Raw genomic sequence first — 25,527 nt, 5'->3', positions numbered from 1 at the left:
AAGGATTTGTTAAAATACTCCCCTTGCTGTGAGTGAACATTTAGGCACCTCTGTTTTCTAGAGGTGCCAAATGGGGATTTATGACAGAATTTTTTATATACCACTATTGCAAACTGTAAATGACTAATACTGCAGCATAGCAAAGAATTCTTTTACTTTGCTGACCTTAGGCCTTATGGTTGCATTAATCAATATTTTCTGAAGTAAAAATCGCCCCCAAAAAGTTAAACACCAGTTCATTGAAAAAAAGGTGTTCTATTCAAGTACAACCCTCCTGGGAAGGAAGCTATGGCCTCTAGCGCAAAAACAAATATTAATAGTGACAAAGGAAGGGGATAATGTGATGCTCACTAAATGAATCTCTGGGCTCAGATTCTAACCCTGAAAATGCAAAATTATATTTGAGGGAGAAGCTTTTTAGCCAATCTGTTACAACAACTGATGTGCTGGTTGGGATTCGTATTTCACCAGTACACAGTAACTGCTTGAGTTAAAACGTTTAGCTTCACTTACTTTGTTTTGTTTAAGACTTACTGTAGAGAACAAAATTAATGGCATACAGACCTGGTTTCCCCCGGCATTATGACATTCATAAACTCCAACAACACCATCTGCAAAATGGCCCAAAGTGTCAAGGCAATTGGTACCCTGCTGCAAAGCTCCAAAGGCTATATCTTGATGATCAGGTACCCTAAAACAAAACCAGAAATATCTGCTTGACTCAGTTTGGGAGGTTTTTCTTAGTTTGTTTGTTTTTTTTTTAAACTCCTTGTTTGTAAAAATACTTATTTTTAAGATGAGAGGTTAAGGATGAGTGGTACCTATCATCTGGAAATCTCAATAATATTTTCAGGGGAGGCTTATTATCAGGATTATTATCTAATCATTAATTCATCAAGCATGAGTAAACTTGCAAGCTTACCACACACAGTACCAGAGAAGGATGAACATACAAACTCAGCACAAAAATCAAATTCAAGATGACTTATCATTTAAAGTGACTCAAAACTTAATGTTATTAGTTAGCTCATCAAGTCCTTTTGTCTTTCCAGGAAACATAGCTTGTGGCAGAAATAGGACACTCTACATGTTTCTCAGACTGTTTTTACTGAAATGTTAAAACAGAGGTTAGGAATTTGAAAAAAGAAAGAAGTTTTTCTGATATCTATTTTCTAATGGTTGCACATAACGTACACTCCTAGCATAGAAATACCTAGGCAAGTTCATTCAGCAAAGTACAGTTGTGGGTAGAGCCCATGAGCTCATGCTGAGCAGTGAAACAAAGGCTCAGTGAAACAAAAGTGAAATATCAGAGCCTTTAAAAACCTCTGACTATAATATAATAATTCAAACCAGCAGAATGAGCACATGAGGGATGACAGGACAAGACAATATTACATGTAAGTAATGCTTATGGTAGTACATTTTCCAGGAGAGACATTTTTTTCTCACAGATTAAACAAAAGCAAATATCCTCGGGCACTTTTTAAGAGAAAATAAAGGAAAACTTAGTTCCTCAGTATCACCCTGGTTTATGAGACTCATCAGTGTGTATTGTTCTGCACATGTTGCACTGGGGCTGTAATAGCTGGTGTTGTTTTTGCATCTCAAGCCTGTATGTCACTAGCAGTTACCTGGCACCAATGACATTAAGTGGCCCCAGGAAAAAAACCTCAAGTGTTCTTACAAGATACACACAATATCTCTACACTACCAACTATATAACTGACCATTATCAGACTAGTTAGTGGGCTCAGATCTGGCCAACATACTTCTTAATAGGTTATTTAAACAAAATCTATCCTTTCAAAATGTATTTATTTTTGAGGATTTTTTCATCAGTTAGGATGTGTTCATGTTATAAACTCTTAGCAGTGTCATCCCCCACTTCCCCCTTCTCAGCCCTTCCCAAAAGTCAGTGCTTATTCAGTGACAAGAGAAAAGGAGACAAGGAGCAGCAATCTCAGCCTCTTAGAGTCTTAGGAATCTACCTTTGTCTGCCAAACACACAAGGCCCTCTTGTCTGCTGCCTGTCATCATTCGTACCACAATGAGATTCAGTCTCCTCACTTAACTAGGCAGGTCCTTAGGCATAGGCAGAAGCTTTAAAGAGATGACAACAGGATACAGAATAGGTGCTTTTGAGCAAATGGCTTGTATAGGAGACTAACTTCAGGCTCAGGTAAGTTCAGTCCTTTGGACACTGTTCTGTATTTTACTGTTTGTAAAATATTGCAGCTTTAGTTGACATAAGTAGAAAAAACAGCTAACTGGGGAAAAAAACTAGTCTTTGGGAGCAATACTATTAAAAAAAACAAACAACCTGCATGAGGCATTGCATTCACAGATAAAGTTAAACACATCCTTTACATCCAGGGATGGAGAAAGAAACCAATCATTTCTGGAGAGGGCAAAAAAGAAAACACCAAGTGAACTCTGTGTCAGCCAAAACTCACCGTAACTCAGGATAAACATTTTCAAGATACCACTTAAAAGGCTTGCAGCTAAGTCTCTTTCTGAGCTCCATTCGGCTTTGAATACTAGAGGAGAAAAAAAAAAAAAAAGGAGTTTTCCAGGTCAGGCTGTTGTGTTCATGTATTTTACAGACTACACAGAAAACTCAAGACCAGTAGAACTACAGAAACATACCTTAAAGAGACAACATCAGATTTAGCACTGCTTTCACCTCAGAAGGTGCTATGCAATGAAGAATAAACGAATAGGGCAAAGAAGCACTTGTGACTTACTTGCCATAAGGTACATTCCTGGCTGAAGGCACTGCTGCGTAATAGAAATTCTTATACTCATCCATCCAGACTTCTGCTGCCCTGCGTGTATTTCTAGGGACAATCATATGAAACACATGGGTTATATTTTCTCTAGGTGCAATTAAACCATGAAATTTTTCCTCAGGTTGATTTTAACCCTTCCCAGTACCACACAGTCAGCTGCTCAAAGTCAGGCAGAAGACTCCCTATAAAAGACCCAAGTAATAGAAAACCATTAGACATAACTGAAATCAATGCATCTATAATGAAATCTATGTCTTTTTCACACTCATCACTGCTTTAGGTTTTCATCCAGAATTTAACACACGTCTTTCAGTTCTTTCTGCAAATTTCATGGAATATATTAAGTTGATGTTTGGCTGATCTTTTTATAAGAGTAAACTTGACAGAAGACATGCAGTGAGTGTTCACCTGGATAAAGCAAGCTAATTGGAAACATAACAATTTCAACAACTGGCATTATTAAAAAATGTCTTTTAGCATATTTGTTTTCAAAAATGTAACACAGGCAAAATACTTTCACTCTTCATCCTTTTTCTACCAGTACAGCATTCAAAGTTCCAAAGAGACACAAGCTGTCACAATACTTAAGGCTATGAAACAAATAAGTCTTCTGCAGCTGAGGTAAGAGGAAATGTTTTAAAATTTGAGAGAGATTGATTATTATAAAAAATGTGGAAAAAAAAATCCCTAACCCAAATGTCTTACTTCAAACACATCTCTAACTAAAATTTCTGTATTTATGTAATTGGTGTCTAAATTTCCTTTTGGACTGCAACAGGGTCCAGTGGCTTTTTCCCTCCCCTGGATTCCATGTAAAACTGATTTACTTCCATTGTTCATAATTTTATGCTTTGAAAATTAAGTCTTATTTCACTTGTGACTGCCATGCTGTGAAGCTTATTTTACATTTGGCAGAAAGGTAATCTAAAGCAACTGGAGTGAACTCAGTCAACCACTAACTTCTTTAATATGATTTTCCAATTCAAAAGACAAAACTTAGTCAGGATTAAGTGAGAAGGCTTTCAGGTTGCTGAGCAAAAAAGATGTGGGGAATAAAAATTTCACAAGACAGACCTAAATAATTTGTTTGAGAACTGATTTTTTTTCTTGCAAAGATTCCTTTAATTTGTTGTAAGCAAAATCCTACTAGATTCAGATTGGAAGCTATGTGAGTGTATCTTCACCTGCAGTCTCCCAGCCCTGTGTGAGTGTCAGTCACTCAGGCCCTCCTGCCTGCTCAGCAACCAGCTTGGCTGCCCACAGGCCAAGCAGATTTCGGTGGTGAGAGAGGAACTGCTCGGTTTGCCAGGGTTTAATGACTCCAAAGGACTTTCAGGGCCAGAATGCCTGCCTGTATCCCACTGCCCCATACTCAGGGATAAAGAACAGCTCAGGTTTCGCGTGACACGAATACAAGCACTGTGTAGATGCTGAGAACTGCCTGAATTAGCAAGGCCCCAAAGAACTCAAGGCGCTGAGGAACACAGCATGGGCTGTACTCAACATTCAGCCAGTTAATGAAACAGAGCACTGGGAGATCAGAAGCAGCTTTGCTTGGAGCAGACTGGGGCCTGCAAGGCTCACTGGCTCATCAGCGACTACTGGGCACACAAATCCTGCTGGACACAAGCTGTACACAGCCAGGACATGGTGATGTGCTCTCCCCTCTCATGAAACAGGACTCCCAGTCTCTCACCCAAAACTACCAACCTGTCTGGGCTGCCAAAAGGCAGTGCATGCTGACTAGCCAGCTAAAAATAGACAAGTCCAGAACAAGCTGCCTACAGCCAAGAGACAGATGATGGCAAAAGCCAACACGTCCCAACTGCACCACCAGTAGAGATTCCATGCACCAAGTTTCTTGGCACTATGGTCCCATACACACCTGTATTGTAACACCTGTATCACAAGGATATCCTACTAGCTAAGGTTTCTCATTCCCTCATTGCTAAAATTTATTTTAAGGCATCCCATTATATTGGTTTGACGTCCAAGAAAGCTACTTACAGCACAAGAAAAGCAGTATTTTGGCAGCAGCCCAAAGATGGAAAAGCTACATGGAAAACTGCACAGTATATTCATACATTTATTCACTTTTATTAACCATGCTCCTTGTTATGACACTGTCATTTCAAAACCTCATTAAACTAAACCAGTTGCATCCTAAGCTTACATAATGCAGTTTAAAAGGTAAAGCTTTCTACCCTCCTGATGAACACTATAAATGCTGGAGGTGTGATATACTGAGGACATTACATTGCTAGATTTTGTTTTCACATAAGTACTATTACCCATTTTTCACTGCAGCATAAAATATACATCTCAAGGAATGGAGAAAAAGAAGAAAAATACTACAGTGCCTACTATAACTACTGAAAGAAACAGGACAGTGACTTTATTTTAGCAGATATTAAATTCATTAAAGTCACCTTGGTGGCATAACCAGCATGGAAGGGAAGAACTACACCCTAAGGGGATTCCTCAGTCTAAAGTGAATCATGAGTCCAAAAATATCAGCAGCTTAGAACATTCTTATGAATTTAAGTACATCTGCACTCTGTGCTGCTTCATGTTAAACAGAGTTTGGGCTGCACATCCCTTCAAGGGTAAATAAACAATTTTATTTCCAGCTCTTAGCCCACAGAACCTTTAGCCAAGACTTGTACTTCTTCAGCCCCCTGAGCATCAAGTTCAAGTCTCTAAAAAAAAAACCTACAGTGATTTTTCAGCTACAACTGATACAGCCTTGATAAAAACGCCTTCGGTACATTCATGCAATACTTTCATCCATATTAAGTCAAAACCACTATGAACATGAATCAGCACTGCTGTTCTCACTTTGTAGAAGAGAAACTGAGGAGACAGCTCAGTATTTCAGCTACTGTTATGCATGGGTATCAACAGCAAAATTAGCAGGCATATTAAGCTAAGCCTTTAAAACAGCAACCTCTTAGGTCTACAGAAAATGCATTTTTAAACACAGCACAGGAAAGGCAAACATTATAGAGAACCAAGTTGCCAACAGACTAGTACAAATACTGAAATCAGTCTCCATAATCATCTGCATCTCACATCCTGATCATGTATTAATGAAAAGCAAGCAAAGCATATCCATAAATTAGTGTATTCTGGCTTTTAGTGAACAATGAAACTGTTTCTACAAAACGAAGTTTCATGAGAGTTTTGAAAATAAAGCCTTCTTTAAAAATCAAATAAACACAATATTGACTAAATGCCAAGCTAAGCATTTCCTTATTTTCCAGATTCTCAGTCTGTGTCCACCAGAAGTTCCCTGCTCTCAGCTCTCAGGTTCTTCTCTCAATATACATAGCTGACTCAAAGTGATTAGTTTTTAACTAATTTCATTAATTAATATTTTACCATGATAGACAATACTGCAAATTTTTCCAAAGATGAGATCCCTGAAATGAAATTACTGCCATCTGCTGATCATCTGAGGAAATCCAAACCACTGCTATTTAGCACTTACCTGGCAAACACAGTACCACTCCCACCGGGAAAAGTGTAAGGATGCTGTTTGCGGAATACATGACCCACTCTGCTGCAAGGGATGATTTCTAGGCTCCCACCACATTGCCAAACTCTGAATGAGATCTCTGAAATTAAAAATGAATTTTTTAACGAATGAAAGACCAATGTCATAAAATACCATTATTTTGTATTAAATTTACAGAGAAGGCTTTTAGTGATTGGTGCTGAGAAGATCAAGCAAGACTTTTTTTTTAACAAATTCTAGAATAAACAAAGGCATATATCTAAGCATTTATGATTCTGCAAGCTCAGCAGAAATAAACATACTATCTTGGAAGCAAAATGTGTACCTTCTCTTATCAGAAGTTACCAGCATGGCCCAAACCCATAAATCCTGCTGCAATTTGCCATTGAGTTAGGTGTATATGCTTTATCTGAATAAACAATAATAACAGTAGGTTCATTTAACAAATAAATTAATGACTTAGTTTATAATAAATTTTTTTCAGCTGAAGATGGAATAACACAGTGAAATCAAAGCAAATTAAAATAATCAATAGATTTAGCTGCTTACTTATTACAGAAAATAAACAAACATTCCCAAACAGTGGAAGGAGTTAATCAAGTCAATGTTGACTTGAGGACAAACCAAATAAAAACAACTCCTATAATCTGAAGGTTATGAACAGTACATTTCTAAGCCAAACTAATGATCTGAGCCAGCTAGTGAGGACAAAAAGGTTTAGAAATATTTAGACACTTTTATCAACTTCCACCTTTGATAGCAGAAGTCACCTAGAGAGAGAACTTTTCCACATTAATTCCAAGTAAGTGCAGTAAGAAGGGTGCTTCCAGCAGCACTGTTTCAATTTTGATGATTCCCCCTTTAGTCTAACAGCTGCTACCAGATAGCCTTAGTTTCAAGCCTCTTCATAACTATTCAGTGTCTTTCTATAGGTTAAAAAAAAAAAAAGTGGCTCTAAATTAAAGTGTCTTTATGTCATCTTTTATGACAAACTATGTGGCATGCCTTCTTCCCTCAGAAGCCCTCCTCCACACACACACAAGTAATAATAGCAGAATTTGCTCCAAAACTAAATTTGAAAAAAACAGAACAAATATAAAACTCCTCAACTATAAGTTAGAGAACATGTTGTCTTGATTGCATGTCCAGGGAAAACTTTAAAAAAGTAAATAAAAAGAGGTGGTGTGACTTCAATTGGCAGTTGGCAGTGCAAAATTAACTGCCTTTCTTCTTGATGGCCATATTCACAAATCCTTGACAGTCAACATAGTTCAAGCTATACATATCTCATACTCCCAAACCCATGAATGACAACATCATCTTTGACAGTAACTTATCCAGTTGAATTCACATAGGACAACAGGCAAAACTAATTGTTAATTTTTGTGCACCTTCCAGCACCTTAAATTGTGAAGAATCTCAAAAAAGTGAACATTATGTAAAATAGCTCACTGGGAAAGGGAGCAAAGGACTAGAATATAGGGAGAAGCAAATTCTTATTTGCACCAACCATGGCTTCTAAAGCCTGCAATGAAAAAGAAAAAAGAATACACAAACTCAAAACAACCCCACAAACTCCCTTAAGACATCTCTTTTGTTATACTCAAACAGTAGGAAAAGAAATGTTATTACCAGAGTAAGTTCAATGGACATAGTTTTTAAATGAAAAGGCATAAGCTGCACATCAAAAATTCTTTATGAGACCAAGTTACAGTTCTAACAAATTTTGTTTTTTTTATTGTGTGTGTCATCAATATAGAAGATAAGGAATGTCTTACTCATTCCCTGATTTTAGGAAAACTAGTAAGAAAAGCCTAGGTTTTCAAATTAGATCAAAACCTTCTCATGGTCCACCCACTTCTCTGCTGTACTTCAATTCTCCTAAGCTATCAAAAAGCATCATAAACATACAGAGAATTGGAGTTTCTGAGTTGGAGAAGAGACTGAACTAACCTTAATCCACTTTTTGAACAGCACACACGCATTACCAGTTACATTTAGCAACAGTCTGAGAACGTACCTATCCTCATGGTAATTTGGGCAATTTAGAGAAAATACTGCAGGCTCATCTTAAAATTTGTCAAATTGATGCTGACATGTGAACGAAACCTCATATAACAGCTGCTTTGTACATGCTTGAAGGAAAAATGCTAGCTTTTATAAATGAATACGATGTGCAGAATTATTTTGCTAGTCCATTTAGCAGGTTATTTTCATGTAACACCGCACCCCCGATGTAGATCTATGCTTGAGAGTAAAGAGGCCTGACAAGTCTGCTCATTGGGTTTTGAGCTGCACTTCACAGATTTCCTGTTATCTGGTGCATGTGTCATTTATTGCCAATTAAATAATAAGCCATGTGATTTCTACTCATCTTCAATTAGTCTGACAGCTAGGAAGAAACCATTAGCTGCCTTCTGCCTGCTTTTCAGGCACCCCTACATCTCCATTTTCTTCCCATGGAGGTGGAGGAACTGAATGCAGCAGAAGCAACATAAACATCTCTTGGCACCCTTGAGAGAGGCACCGTTGTTTGTAACCTTTCTTGCTATCAAGGCCTCGATTATCAAAGCATAAAAGTAGTTGCTAAGTGTTCAAAAAAAAACCTCAGTTTCTCGAGAACATGCTTGTAACTAATCAAACATTTAAGTGTTCGAGTGGCTAAAGTGGTTTTCAGAGTGACTAAGAGTATTGCTGCATTAAATTTATCCAATAACTTTCCAGGACATATAAAAAATGAAAAATTATTATGTTTACATTAATACAATTTAGCAATACACAGCCAAAATAGTGAGACAACAGAAACATGGAGTGTAACTGCTCAGAATACCTGTAGGGTTTCTTTGAGTAGTGCATAGGATGGTCAGAGACAGGACTGTAGGGACGCCACTTCCAACTTTTCAGTGTGTTACAGCAGCATTAAACATTTGGTTACCACGTCTCCATACAGCAGACGTTTCCTTGTAGGGCAGGCATATGCTTAATGCATATGCAGATTTCAGTAACTCAAAATACTCGTGGGTTTTTACAAGTTCAAGGTATTTCAGGATTTTGCAGCTAGTATGTGCAGTAGAGAAGCTTCTATGCTTAGAAGTGTTCCTAAAACACACTACTTGGAATGTCTGAGATGCATCTCTACCGCAGAAAAACTAAACTAATGACAAACTGGAATTCTTGAGGAGGTACAGAATCCTGTTCCTTTCAAACATTTTTTGTTTTAACACAAAATACTGGTCTTAACTAAAGAAAATCTTTGTATAATACTGTAATACAAATAGACCAAAAAAACCCTACTAATGTCAGATTTTACCACCAAGTCAAAGGAGAATGGCTAAAGCACAAGTTCTCTCAGCCCCTCCTCCCTCTTGCCTAAATCTCACTCATGTCAACATCTGAAAAAAAGGACTTACAGAAAAAATGCCTTCTCAACCATTAATATCACACAGGGCTAAAGAAGGGGTATAAACTTACAAAATTCACTAAGGCAGCATACTACTGGCAAAGTTCAGAAACAGCTAATTCTTCAGTCAGCTAAATTAATTGATTTATTAAGGTGTATGTAATAACATTAAATTCATTCTCCTGTATTCTACTTTTCATTATTAAATTAAGTAACATCTTAAAAACATGCTTTCAGCTGTCAGCATGTAAACATTATAATATTTCACTGTCTATCTACAGCCTGCAACTTTTTTACCAACCAACTTCCACTACAAAAAAAGTCACTGCTCAATGAGCTAATACTTTTATTCCCTCATATTTAGCATATAATTTTTAATTTGTTATAATTCCTTCATTGAAATAAATGTTTTGGATTTTGCCAATAATGTGTATGAAATTTAAATACTGGTTTTAACCCTCTTTGCACAAAATCAGGAAAACCACGACTCCTTGCCAGAAAAGGAAATGATGAAACCAGCTTTCTTTCAAGGCTGATCAGAAGGTAAATAATACACATACCTAGGTTTTCTCCACCCCAAACATCCATCATCATATCATACTTCCCTAGTTCTTCAAAATAGGATTTGTCCATCACAAATAATCCACCAGCTATCATGGGTGTCCTAAAAAAACAAGAAAAATTAAATTAAATGGTTACAGAACATGAACATGGGGGTAAATTATTATATGTACATCAAAAATAATAGGTCCTTGAAAAAACTGGCAGTGATTTTGAATGCAACTTATTTTGCATCTATCACTTCAAATGTTGTTTCCACACATTTCTCTGGTCATGACCACCTCCTGAGGCAGCTTCCAAATCTCTGTTTGGCTCACAAGCTTCTTGTTTAAAGGGTGGAAATTTGTGCCAGCAATAAAACATTAAAACTGATGCTATATTTTTAGCCCTCAAAATACACGAACTTTAAACAGAGTGATATCCACTTAAGGGTAAATAATTTACTAGTGTGTTTTAAACTATTTTTAAAATACCATTTATTTCTGAGAGTCTCATAATGCTCCATATATATTAATGAGGTTTCAATATTGATGTAAGATATAGTAAAGATATTCTTTCAGACTCAGAGAAGATGATTTCTAACTTTACTTATTTGCAAACTACAATCTATTTGAGAAGTGATGATACAGACATACTTGATGGGAGCAACAGGATTTCCTTGTCGTGCTCTTCTTTGCTCTGGTGTCATGTAATCCCACTTGAATACAAGGTTCCAGTCAAAGCCTTCAAGAAGAAAAGAAGGATGTTAAAATTACTGTGGTCATCATTCAAATTGTAGTAACATAATGCTCACTAAAAACACCAGGAACTGTAACTAAAATTAAAAATTTACACTTCTGCAAAATTCTGGGTAGAAAACAAACAAGAAGGAGTCCAGATGAAAGGTAAAGGAAAAAGAGTAAATCTTAACCATCAACCTCAGATCTCTTGTCTTCATCTATGTCACAAAGTAGGAAACCCAAGAGGCATCCTTACATCAAATAGAAAAGATCATATGATGATCTTCCAGACATTATAAATGTTCCCAACCATCTTTACTGCATTTCCACTCTAGCAGTGATCTCAAATTTACATTTACACAAGCTTTATGCAGTACTTTTGAAGGTACTCTAACAGCAAGAGCTCTCCATCATGAAGGTCACAACGAGCTATGTAGGTTCCACTTATTTTCTCAACATTCATTTAACTTCGTACATTCCCATTTTGTTTTTTAAGTGCATCATTGTTTAAACCTGAGGCAAGTGCCAGAGCACCAAAATCTTACTTTCCTTATGCATATACATGTAAGTGTGAACACCCAGTAACAATTGGTCTGGGCCTGTTGTGAGTAAAGCACAGGAGCATAAAGATCACCAGAACAGACAAGATCAGTAGGTCACCTATAGCAGCCTTCTAATTAGAGCCATTAAATTACCTCTTTTAGCTGATGATACAGAGCTGGTGTAGGACAAACTTCCTACAGGAAACAGTTTCATAACAGTTTTTGTGCTGCGTTATGCTTATAATTATGAACATCTATTAAAAAACTGCACAAGACCCATAGCCCTCTCCCAGTACACCTAGCAAATCAGCCTTGTACACTCTGCCTGCTGCCAAACACATTTAGATCCTATGAGGTCATGTAATGAATCATTTCCAGATTTCTGGTGCACAGATGTCAATAGTTTTCATTCTCCAATATAAAGATAAAGCTTTGTAGGGAAATGGAAAAAAAAGCTAATGTAAACAGAAAACAATTACAGCTCTACAAACTGCCTATCTGCATCTGTAAAGGTGCATAGCAATGACTGACATAGGAAGGCAAAAACTCCGCAGTTTTCATTTTAACTCACAAGATACTTATCAAACACAATACAGAAATTACTCTAAACAGTCTTTACAGCATGCATGGCAGCTCCTTCTCTCTGAGTATTTAATGAAGCATTGCACTGTAAAAATGAAAGACTGTCAAATTGCTCCAAAATTTCAAGTAGCAAAACTGAAAAATGGCTACAACACACAGTACTGCAAAGCCTCTAGCATGAAGAGTAAAATGAGTTCCAATATTTCCATGCAGTTAAAAAGCTGCATTTCATCCCAGATAGCCAGCAAAATTACTTGCATCTGGGAGAAATTGAAAAACCCACTGTTCTCCGGCAGCAGCAGTGAGAGAGAGTTACTGTGTACTCCACTGAACACAAGGGGTCTCTTTTGGAACACAGCACTCTCACAAACCGAACAAGTGTATAAAGTCTCTACCCATTCAAAACTGATTTTCCATCTCCATTTTCACAGACTCTGGGAAAAATCTGCACTCAATGAGATAGTATCAGTAACTCTGTAAAAGGAGTATTTTTAAACACAGTGCATATCCAGTATGAAACTCCAGCCAGTGTAAACTGCAGCACAGGCATACTCTAAACTATTATATCTCAGTTAAATACAGCTTCCTCCAGTAATGATAGTGTTTCTCAGGGTGGCGTAAACACTTTTGGAACAGCCACCCCACCCCCCCAAAAAAAAACCCCAAAAACAAATACCAAACAAAAAGCCTGTAACATGAAGTGCATAAATTTAGTTTTGGCCAGACTTGAGAATTGCTTCAGATGTGTCTACTTAGAAAAAAAATGTGTACAATTTGCAAGGTTGCTCATCTTGGGTGATTAAGTCCTATCAAGACAGACCAGGCACAAACGCTGTCCCAGCTGTTTCAACTCTCCATGCTCTAGCCACACAGACACTTTACCTAACGTTGAAAGCATAGTTCAGTTTCCATGTTTAGACTTGGCCCCAGTAAAAGTGTCCTGTGGTGCCAAATGCTGTAGTGCCTCTAGCATGGCAATCTGTCTTTTGGGAACTGACAAGAAATATATTGTTTACATTTCAACTGACCCTCAAATAGCTTGGCACACTATCTATTAATGTTAAAAAAATTTCTCACTCCTCAGTTTCTCACTCCTCTATCAGAAGTACATAGGCTTCATGCACCTTAAAAGAATGAAAAACCCAATCCCTTATACTGTACAAAGGGAAAAAACGAGTACTAAAAAGTAATAGAAAAATGAATTGGGAAACGTAGATTCAAAGATAAAGCATGAAGGGCAGTAGCAAGTGAAACAATCCCTCAATCCTCTCCCACTTCACTTGAGAAGAATTTAACATGAACCCAGCAGCAACCAATCTAAGGTTTCAAAGAAAGAATTCCTCCTCCTGCAGACAACAATAAAAGCCACATAATGGTATAGGGACTTCTGTAGTTAATGTTTAATGAGCAGATTGGGTAAAGGCCTTAAGGTTTAATAATACTGGCACACACAATAGCACAGAACTATACATTAGCATACTGTGAATATATGCACTGTAGGTGTCACTTCAAACCATTAATTAAAAGTATATAGAAACTCTCACCTCCAGATCACTGCTACAAAGCACATGCAACATTATGCAAATATTGCTTTTATTTTAGTTCACTGTAACAACCTAGGTGAGCAGTTAGAGACTAGAATCTGAAAGAATAGACTGGAAACTGTTTTTTCCTTCCTCACTCAAGAAAGTCCATTTAGAAAACGATGTGACATTGAGAACAGCACTCTAATGTTTATACCATGGCTCATCTTACACCTTTTATGCAGACAGTTTGGTTTCCAGGGTTGTGGGAACAATTATTTACAAATAATAGTTATAAAAAAGGGGGTAAGTGGGTAGAGAACAGCTATTTTAAATACTAGATTATTGTTAGCACTGAAAGAAGTTTTAAAAATCTGTAATAAGTAAGGAGTTTAGCATGTAGCTGCCTTCTCCCTCTTCGAGAAACAAGATGAGAAGAATTTTTTTTATTTATTGTTATTTAGGGCTTCAAAAGTCATTCTGCTCTTTGCTGTCAACACTTTACACTACCTAGACATATTGATATTGTAGTACTTCTCAATTTAACAGGGTATTTTTTTAACAGCAAAGCTATAAAAACACTGCAAATTTTCATGGGTCACATGTGAGTGTTTTCACAATTACAGATCATAGCTAACAAACATTTATTTTTTTAAAACACATTCCAAAGCCTTCTGCTTATTCGGAAGAGTTTAATTTTTAAAGTAAACCAGCATCTTGAAAAAAACCTCATAGACACTGCATTGCTGATGGGCTTCTAAACTAGTAAGCAATTAAAGCCTGTGTTATCTAAAAAGAGAACCATAAGCTCTGGCTATTAGCTTTTTCTGACACATTTACACAATCCTATAAACCTTGGAGCAAGTCTTGCATATTGGTATAAGGCAGCATAAACTTATAAGAATTAGTATGATAAAGATGAACTTTTAAAGCAGAGAACAATAAGGCCAATTAAAATCCAAGTCAAGAAGCAAGTGACCTACAGAACTTGAAACTAGATCTATGAAAGGGAAGAACAGTATGTTAATTGCCCATTCCACAACTGCAGTGATTATGAGGTTTGATTCTTGATGGGTTTTTTTAAAGTCTGTATTCCAGTACAGGTACATACCGCCTTTTAAATCAGCTGACGCCCCCACGTACTGGAAGTTGTCCATATTAATTACATCAATAATAGGAGACACAACTCTGGTCTTGTCCTAAAATAAATGTTAGAAAGTAATATTGAAATAATGAAATCAATATATAAAGATTCAGGCAGGATGTGATGTTGAACAGTTCAGCAGGATTTCACTAGCATGTCTCCCCAGCTCTCCCCCTGCTTCCACTTACAGCTCTGAAGAGCCCATGCTGTGAACAGCACTGCTTCAGAGAGCAGAAACCATAGGATATGACTGGAAATCCTCTTTCTATTCTAGGCTACTTTTATTCAGTAATTCCCCTCTTCTGACTTGCTTTTGAAGAAGGCCATAAACTTGTGGTTCTAAAGGCAGTCAAGCAAACAGCCCTTCCATTCTTACTTTTTAACCCAATGCAAATAAATTCATCCAGGCAGTTCATATTTTCCACAGCAAGTATCCAGGCATGCAGTGGACTACAGTCTTATTATTTTAACCTTTAAGGGACACTTGGGCCCTTCTGCAATCTGAAAAGTCTTAGGTTAATGCCAATCCATTTCACACTTAAGAATCACACTTCAATAACAGATACTTAGCTAGGAAAGAGAACCTAAAAAGCACCTCAAACTCATGAATGCTATTAATTTCCAGCAGCCAAGGTTCCAGTGGCACAGATAACCACAGTCTTCTGTCCAACCATGGTCTTGTATACTATTCTGAGCAATGTTAATTATTTCAGCTGATAGTTTGAGAATAAAAATCTTTCCAACAACTCCACGTGTATCATCCAGCAGAATCACAAGACCTCAGTGTTCTAAAATAAGACTCATCTAATGTTAGAAATGCAGTATTATGGTTAAGCCAGTTTGTCTCCATGACTTATTGTTTGAATTTAAAAGTTTTGAGCTGCACCATTTAATGTCTTTCAGAGAACAGATAACTTCAGAACAGCATATCATCAAATCTGTGAATATTAGAAAAATGTTTTCAACAAACAGGAGATATTTTGGTAACTCCTATTATAGAGAAACTTCTCATGGTTAAAAAAAATACAACCTAAACATCTCCATTTTAGGAATATATTTTATGTCTTGAAACAACACCACATATATTCTAAACAGTGGTTCAAGCAATATATCCCCCTTGCTAATCAGTATTTTACGGAACAGATTGGAACCAAATTAGTATGAGAATAGCTTGAGCTCATAAGAAGATACTTAAAAGCAACTTAGACAAATGCTTTGCTTGGTCCAATAAGAACTTTTAACAACTTTTAACACCTCTTTTCTTTTATTGAATCTTAGCTATTGAATCCCTGCTGATTTTTAATAAGCCCTAATTACATAAATGGCATTTACTAGGTCAGTCTGCCTGAGTGAGCAAAAGGTCATGAAATTCTGTATCATCCAAAAGAAGAATGGAAGCAAACCCAAGAGAAAAAAAAAAAAGCAGAAGACACATTGCTTTTTACATTCCCTTTACTATCACTGTAGCTATGCCACCCAGGCCAAAAATCTGCTTTTATGAGAGCTGTAATATAACATCTGACCTGGTCTGCTATTAAGAATTAATTAGTTTGGTATAAAGTAAACTAGAAATGCAAACAAAAAAAGGCCAACCTGCCATGTTCCCCCATCGATCATATCATTAGCTCCTGTTTCTGCTAGTGGTAGCCTCAAGTCCATGTTTGCAATGGCAAGCAAGGCACAGTTTTGCTGTGCTGTACTTGGGTAAACTGTAAGCACTGTATTTTACTTAAAAATTGTAATTTACTGCACCTTCACTGCAAAGTCTTCTCTATGTGTGTACACCTTCCTGTATCACTGAAATGCCCTTATTTTAGGCATTCTATATATAGTGATAGAATTAGGAAACTTCCTTAAATAAAGACTGATGAGACAGAAAATCAAGTCCAGTAATTCACAGTATACCTATGAGCATGAAATACAAAAATGAGAACATCCTTCCCTTCTTTCTCATTTATTCCTTAGCTGAAATTGAGACAGCTTATACATCTATGCACCTCTCTAAAAACATTTTTAAGATTTGGGTTTTTTTAAATGGTTCTACTTGGCCAGGTTGAGCCTGGTGGTAAAAGTTGCCCAAATTAGCGGGTGTCACATTAGGCAGAGATTCATTTAGGCTCCAGCTTATCTTCATCAAGCTGCATAAGCAGGTAGCATGTTGTCTCTATACATCTGGGATTTCCTCAGGCTTTTACTGCTGGTCTGATTATTTCTATCAATATCAGTGTAACACCACATTAACACCATTTGCTACACCTAACATGTTTTAAACAAGTCCCACTTGTTTCTCTGACAGCCAAATACCCAGGCCATGTGCATTCAGCCCAAGGTATAAACCCTATGCTTGGACATGTGCTGTCCTTCAGTGACTTGAAATTACAGGATTTTCTCAGTAGCAAAGCAGAAAAAAGCTTTGTATATTCTTAAGGTGATGCTTTGTAGAGCATTAGAAAGTTGCTGATGCAGAGACTAATCTAAAAAACAGCTTATGGGTCCCCAAATTACAGAGTTCACTAATTTAAAAGCTTAAAAATCAGCTGCTCACTTTAATCACACCATGGATAAATAAGTACCTTGTATTAGGATAGTTTAACATAGAAAATCTTTTGCCTTCTAATGGAAGATGCAACTGGAATGCCATGTATTTCTTGGTGAAGGTAATGAAAAGAAATACCCTGCAAACACTGCAAGTCTCTAGCACTGAGAATTGGTAGCAAACGATTTCATCTTGACAATTTGTAAGGAAGTTATGAATGCTGTAGAGAGTTAGACTTTATGTATTTTTCTCATAAACCATGAGAAATTATCCTTGAGATTTTGTATGCATTGCTTCCTCCTTCTGAAAGTCTCAAGACCCTTCAGAGATTAAACTTAACAACACTCTTAAGAGAAAATATATTTTTTAGTATTGTGCCAGTTAAAGGTTGACTCACTCAAAATCAAAAAATCTGAGACAGACATGAAAAAGCAAACCACATCTCACTTCTTACTTTTAGTTATCTCTTCCTTTTAAGATCTTTATTTAAAAATACCTTCCTAAATGAGATAGAGGATTTACTGCTATGCTACAAAAACAGATCAGTTCAGTTCTGCACCAGAATATTTCAATTTATTTTTCTCATACCATTGCTGAATTCTAAGAACAGAATGTCGAAGTGTTTAGAAATTTGAAATGGAAAAAGCCACATAGACAAGTGCCCATGAAATCACTAGTAGCTATTGATGTTTTCAGGACTATGAGTACTTATTATTAAGCTGACATTTTTGAGGAATCAAAGGGTTAGCTTCCACTGTCTCCTCATTTAATCACATATACACACAAACAAAACAAAAAAAATCTAGAGGGCATAAAAAGCAGCCTTAAGAATCAAGCAGAAAACCACTCTCCAGGAAGGAGCAAAGAAGATATACCAGCTCCACGTTGCATCAGTATCAGTACACATTCTGAACTCTAAAGCAGTCACCATGTGTGTATGTTGCTTCTGCATTAAGCTCTCTGTACAAATTGCTGTAGAAAAATCCCTAGCAGAGTCAGACCCCCTCCAGAAATGCTAAGGAGACATGGCTCCTGAAAAAAGGAAGATATTCTAACCAGGAAACCATCTGATAGAAGAAAACTGTGGCATGGATCATGCTTCAATTCAGGAGGAAAGCTTGGTATCTCAGGTGTTAGAGGCAGAGCTTTCTAAAGTGGTTATAGAGTACTGCAGAACTGACTTGATTCAGACTGTTTCTTGGAAGCTATAAATTCTTGTAACACACACAACTAATCTCCCAAAACTTCAACAGAAATAAATGACAAGTGGGAAATTCTGGAACAGAAGAAACAAAAGAACAAAATACACTTTCCACCAGATATATAATAGATGCAGGCGCATATCAGAAAACACAGTATTAATGAACAGGAGCCCTGACCTGAAAAAAGTTACCAGTGAGGCCAGAGCAGAAAAGAGTTGACGTGTTTTCAGCTTCTTGTCACTGAGACTATAAAAAAATACTGCCAATTAACATCAACTAGCATACTGTCTGCCCTGTGAGCAGAATTAATCCATTTAAAATAACAAAGAGCTATCATATACAGTACATGAACGCTAACCCAGTCTTAATTATTTGAACAACCAGAAAGCTTAAAAGCTCCTCTTTCAATCCCCATATCTGTTGGCTGGGAGTTTTTGCAGATGACAGTTAAATGGAATCCTATATTCATTATTTATTTAACAGTACACCAATCTTTTAAGAATAGAAAAATATACTCATACAGCTGAAAACTATTCAGCAGCACACAATTAGTGTGTACTATGGTGACAACTGGAAGGAGCAAGTTTTGAAGGATCTGATAATTCACATGATACTAAAAAGTAGCTGCTGCAAAAAGAAAAATACACACCAGCTTCTCCAACCTAATACATCCAGTGCAATGCTGGATCTTGACAAAATTGCCAGCAATTTAATAAGAGGTTTTTATATTCTGTTACAATGAAAAGGTAACACCTCTTCAAATTCCATATCAGTTTCAGAAAGATAAATGAGTATGCCCTGCAAAAAGTCATACAGAAGAGAAACAGGAAAATGACTACGTAACTGTCTTAGCAAATGCAGGGTTTTGCTGACCAAAACTACCACTTCTCTTCTTATTCCTTGAATAAATAGATGCTTCAAACAGTTTACACAAAAGGCCTGAAAACAGTTCCCATGTCCGAGAATTCATTAGTGCTTCCTCTGCAAGCATTCTCCACTTCTTTTAGAAACATATTTAATGTCTTCAAGTTTATTTTCCTAGTTAATAATTACAGAGAAATTCCCCCAACCCTTCTGAGTCTGCAACACTTTAGATGGGTATGAAAATAGGAAGAAGTGCTATAGTATTCATGCTCAAGGGCTTTGTAGGCTCTGGGTACTTTTTTTAACAGTGTCCAGGTTTGAGCTTATTAGTTATTTCTATTCCAAAACAGGATTTCAACTGCTGATGTGTCTTTGGCAACTTGCAGTATTTCTGGAACAACCGGTAAATCTAACAGGCTAATTGTATGAGGTTGAACAAGGCGAAGTGCCAGGTTCTGCACTCGGGTCAAAGTTTCCTGTAGCGATGCTACAAGTTTGGGGATGGTGACTGACAGCAGCTGAACATGACCCAGCGTGTGGCCCAGGTGGCCAAGAAGGTCAATGGCATCCTGGCCTGGATCAGGAACAGTGTGGCCAGCGGAACCAGGGCAGTGATCATCCCTTTGTATCTGGCACTGCAGGGATCTCACCCCAAATTCTGCATCCAGTTCTGGGCTCCTCACTCCAAGAAAGACATTGAGGTGCTGGAGTGTGTCCAGAGAAGAGTATCAGGGAGCTATGAAGGGTCTGGATCACAAGCCCTTTGAGGAGGGGCTGAGAGTGTTTAGCCTGGAGAAAGGAGGCTCAGGGGAGAGCTTATGCTCGGTACAACAACCTCACGGAAGGCTGCAGCAAGGTGGAGATCAGTCCCTCCTTACAAGTAATTAGCATAGAAAAGAGGAAATAGACTCAAGTTATATCACGGAGGTTTGGATTGGGTATTAGGAAAAAATTCTGCACTGAAGGAGTGGTCAAGCATTGGAACAGATTGCCCAGGGAAGAGGAGAGGTCACCATCCCTGGAGGTATTTAAGAGATGTGCAAATGGATGCAGGCACTTCAGGGACATGGTTTAACAGTGGGCTTCACAGGTACTTGGGTAACAGTTGGATTAAATAATCTTAAATATCATTTCCAACCTATATGATTTTATGACTCTAAAAGCATCAAAACCAAACAGAATAAAGAAAATCAGTCATCAATTGATTGCCTCTTCATTTGCATACTGAGAATACAGGGTTTACTTCCTTCTCTCCCCCTTTCTGTTTTTGGGGAAATGCAAAGGAATCATAAGGTAGATAACTAAAGAACTGGTCATTAACCAAACAGAGTAGCCTAGCAAAACCATTTATATCAGAAGCATTTTGGAACCAAACCTTTCCTGAAAGACTAGCTTTCCAGAAAAGGAGCACAATTAAGAAAGAATAAAAACCCTGTTGTCTTGAGTACTCCACAGTGTTTTTTTGGAATCAAACTTCATTCCATTTCCACTTCAACTGAATTCTTCCAGAGCAAGTTAAGAAGTGTAACTAACCCCTGGAGAAAACAGTATCATTTCACTCTCAAGCCTCTCAATTGCTTTTCCAGGACAGACTAAGCATCATTTTCATAGATGCTGAAAGCCTCTAGTTATCGCTAGCTTCCATGAGAATTTTGGTTTCACAAGTCGTCCTCTCTCCTATTATCACACTGAAGTTTAATGAGGCATAAAGATTCAGGTAAACTGAATCATACCAAGATGATATTGGTAGAGGAAAATCATACTTTGCTCTAAAGATTTTCAGCTTACTAAGGCGGTCCCCAAAGAACCAAGAAAGCATATATTTAAATTACTTGCAAAGATAATAATAAATATTCAGATTTTATGTTCCTGTGTTCAGAGATTAAATGAACAAAAATATGTTTTAATCATAGAACACTCCAATCATCTCCATCATCTTAATTCAGGGGAGAAGGTTCTTTAGGAAAACAAATAAAATTAATCTAGTATAAACCAGATGGCTTTAAAATTTAAAAGCTGTTTCTTCAGGAAATTACTTTACAACCTTTTACTAACCTCAGCTACTCTTTCCAAAAGTGGTTCCAGCCAGTGTTCATTGCATTCACAGTGACTGTCCAGGAAGGTCAACACTTTGGCTTGTGCTGCATCTGCCCCTCTGACACGGGAGCGCATCAGGCCTGAGAAGTAAAGATAAAAAGTTTTAAGTACTTCCTGGGGAAAACAAGCAACAGTAGTGAGAAACTATTGCATTACAAGTAAGTAATTAGTTGAATTACTCAGATGAGGCAAATACACAAGCTCCATTATCAAAATCAGATAGTTAAGAATTCAGTGGAATGACCCCATACCAAACAGCCCGCAAGTGCCCAACCTACTGCACTCTACAGGTTTCCATCTGATTTAAGCAGAAGAAGCAAAGTACCTTTTCAAAACAAATAATACACACATACAGATGGGTCTGCATTACTCTAAGTGGTACCTACACCGATAAATCTTACTTATGATTGGACCTGAAAACAAGTATGTCTCCTAAAGTTCTACTATGCAACTGAAAACACCATCATTAATTTATTCTCCCCATCTTTTTGCCACTCCCATCTTAGTCCTTACCACAGTCTGTACATTCTTCTATTAACCTGCTCAAGAAATAACCATGCTTCATTAATTCCCATCTGAGAGCCTTACCCCAACCCATTTGTCTTTCCTCTGTGATTACAGCAATTCTCTTGTTTTGCAGTTTGTTTGGGGGTTGTCTGTTTTGAATGGATATCTTTAGGCAGAAACTTCTGGCAAGACAAATGTTCTTCTCTATGTCTCGATCACACAGATACCCTCACTGATTTACTCTGCTCCTTTCCTCCCTTCCCTTTTACTATTTGTTCGCTGGATGATCTCACCATTCCTTGAAGTTCCCTGCTATATATATATACACATAGCAAGCTTCCTCCCATTGCTTTGCAAATTTCCTCCCTACTTTCTTCTACTACTATTAAAAAAATCATTGATTTCTTTTTGTAATGTGAGACCAAAAGCCAAGTTTAGGGGTTTTTTCTTTTTCTTTCTTTATTGTTTCCCACTAAATCTGATCTGGTTTGTTTGGGCATTTCCCCTCCCCACCCCCACAACTGAAATACTGTAAAAGAGTCAAGCCTTTTACTTACTGCTCCCTTTAAATAAATATGCAAAATATAACTATGCCAACAGAATACAAGATGCTTAAGGGGAAAAGCTGTTTGCTCTCATCAACATTCAGTAACAGCCCCATCAAGATCCTTTTCCTATCTCTCATTTCAAGTGTGAGCACAGTTCCAGATATTCACTGTGTGAGTGGCTCTCCAACATTTTACATTTTATCTGTGGCACACTGACATCTAAGTGTACCCCACTGAATTACTGATGTTGCCTCAATTTCAGCCTTTGAATCTGCTCTGTTTCATTTCTGCTCCATTTTTCCACATCAAACCATCCTTCAAGCACTATGTCTATACTTTTTTTAAAAAATTTTAATTCCTCCCCCCAAGAGCTTATTATTTCTAAATAACGTTGTTGTAGAACCTACTGTCTTACTCTAATTCTATAGAAAACACACAATAGTGTTTAGAATTGTAGAGTTGGTGACAAAAAAATGGAGGAGAGCACTTTGGTCATTGAGTCCTCCACAATCACATTCAAGCTTACTACAAATAGAGCTGAAAAGGTTCCACTGTCCATAAATGAAACGTTCCACTGAGCATTTATTCTGTAGACTACCACACCCTCAAGCACACCTGTTCCCATAAAACTACAGGTAATACTCCAATGAGACTAAAAGCTACTAATATTTATTTCTGAATGAAAGGTGGTTAATGTCATCCCCTCCACTGACACCATCTCATTATTTCAAATTTCGTTTTAAAACACACTGCTTTCCTCTATTGTTCATACTACCGAGCTACTCTTAGAATCCTACACATTGGTTAATTTCACCAATTCTCTTAAATTTTAATTTGTGTAATATTTAATCTTAATCTCACACAAACACAAAGTAAACGAATACTCTGTCTTCTATCTGTAAACAGTTCTTATTTTGACATAATAGATTTGTCAAATGATAGTTAATTTTCAGATATACTGAGTGCACATTCCTAAGCATGTGGTTGTATATGCATTGCAAATTAATATTTCAAACTTAAAATTAAAAGAAACAAACATCAAAAATGTGTTACTTCATTCTGTTTTTTCCCCTAACTGCTCTCTCCATCTTCAAGCGATACACAGAAAAATGACATTGACTTACTCAGAACCTGCCAACCATGGCAAGTCATAAAAGACCTGCTTTCCTAATAAGCCTTTGTTCACAAGCATATGCCAAACAGAATATTTAAATACTAAGAACCCATCAGTTATTGCAATAACTTTAATTATGGGACAATACAGGTTTTGTGCATATCATTTCCACTTCCTGACAATCTAATGATTCCAGCTCTTCCCCAGGCCAGGCTAGCAGCCTAGAAGATACAGCTTATAAAAATTAGCAAGCACACATGTGCTAATTCAGTCAGCTATTTCAACTGTCAAATCTAAGTTATTATTTCAAACAGCTGTAGAACAGTATCTAATACTTTCAACTCCATTGTCAGTGAGCTGCTGACTGAAGGGCTCAGTGATGTGAGATTCACAAAGCAGCATAGAAGAAAACACAAATCTAAGACAAATTTGTAATAGGGCTCACTGACTTCATCAAAACCAGTACACTTGGTGTCCCAGCCCTCCTGGCTGCTCAAACCCTCTTAAGTCAAAGCAAATTGTTGGTCTGGTTGTCCATCAACTAAATCCATAAAATGATATCTAATAAGGGAACCATCAAAAAAAGAAGGTATTTTTCAGTTGCATCATTTCAAACACAGATACATTTTACAATGAGACCTTATGTACAATGGAAGCAGCTTAACTAATGATTCAGTACAGTAACAGAAAAGAAAGGTTGAAGATCAAATTAAATTCCTGAAGGAAGCTCTCACCACAGAAGTCAACAATGGGCAATTGTGCACAGACAGTATGGAAACAATCACAATTACTGTTTTTATCTGCACAGATAGATTTTTTTTATTCCTTCTACTAGAAGATTCATAAAGTGAAGACCTCTCTTCCAATAAGGAATATAAAGCAGAATGTTCCTTTAAAAGACTTGATGAAAACTAACAGAGAAAGCAACACAGTGGAATTTGTATCTTACCTCCATAAAAGTAAGCCTACCTTCTCGGCGATCATTTCGAAGAACCCGTACTTTTTCAATTTTTCCCAAGAGAGCACCATCATCAGCTTGAAAAAATAAAACAATAACAAATTTAAAAATCACCAAAAAAATTTAAAAAAAAATCAAATTATGAGAACCAGATTGACACCCAACACTGCATACCAGAAGAGAGGCCATCTTCAAAGAAAAACAAAAGCTTTGTAGATGAAAAAGTTTTGGGGTCGTAATTAGATACTCATCTCACAAGAAATAAAGAAAAATTACCAGGCTAAGAAATTACTACCTTCATTATGTTATTTAAAGCTAGCTTAAAGTCTTGAAATAATTTTATTTAACTACTTTTTTCTTTGCTTACTTTAGACAGTTTGTACATTGCATAGAGGAAAAAAACTTTCATAGGATTAAATAAACTGTTTTATTGCCTATAAGAAAGCTCACTTTCTAACCAACATTTAGACAAACCTGACCCAAACTAGTATTAGCAAAAGTAATGCAAATATAAACATTAGCTTCTTCTAAGAAATACTACTCTGATGTCCATTTCAATTGTTTAAACTTATATCATGACACCCTAGTACCTACAAGACAATGATTTATTTTAGATTCAGTAAGATTTTTTCCGAGAGACTGATGGAGACAGGCATTCATTTAAAACAGCACTACAACAATATTTGTTGCAAGCCCTATGGGATTTAATTTTACTTAACATAACATACTGTGAAATGGCTCTTTTTAAAGATACACTCTTGTCCTTCAGACAGAGAAATAATAACTAAGAGAAAATAATAAAATATACTGTAAATATTTATAGAAACTTCACATTACTACAATGACAGATACGGAAAAGTTAAGACCTGGTTTTGGCCAAGTCTCTGCAAACTCCTATTCAGGTGTCCTATTCTCAACTGA

General features: G+C 36.9%; 1 protein-coding gene across 1 annotated transcript in view; it reads right to left on the bottom strand.

Moving 5' to 3' along the window:
* Positions 1-25,527, bottom strand: part of GALNT2 (polypeptide N-acetylgalactosaminyltransferase 2) — an 87,036-nt gene that overhangs the window by 4,909 nt on the left and 56,600 nt on the right. The window contains exons 6-14 of the mRNA XM_058834098.1: positions 24,618-24,683; positions 21,438-21,559; positions 14,748-14,835; positions 10,906-10,993; positions 10,270-10,373; positions 6,283-6,409; positions 2,748-2,840; positions 2,457-2,540; positions 565-691 (exon numbers count right to left, since the gene is read on the bottom strand). Coding sequence (XP_058690081.1) covers positions 565-691; positions 2,457-2,540; positions 2,748-2,840; positions 6,283-6,409; positions 10,270-10,373; positions 10,906-10,993; positions 14,748-14,835; positions 21,438-21,559; positions 24,618-24,683 — 899 coding nt within the window. The remainder of the gene's footprint in view (positions 1-564; positions 692-2,456; positions 2,541-2,747; positions 2,841-6,282; positions 6,410-10,269; positions 10,374-10,905; positions 10,994-14,747; positions 14,836-21,437; positions 21,560-24,617; positions 24,684-25,527) is intronic.

The sequence above is a fragment of the Poecile atricapillus genome, chromosome 3 (assembly GCF_030490865.1).
Source record: "Poecile atricapillus isolate bPoeAtr1 chromosome 3, bPoeAtr1.hap1, whole genome shotgun sequence".
NCBI classification, from domain to species: Eukaryota; Metazoa; Chordata; class Aves; order Passeriformes; family Paridae; genus Poecile; species Poecile atricapillus.
Note: the sequence above shows the minus strand (reverse complement) of the source record. Positions and strands in the feature narration are given on the sequence as shown.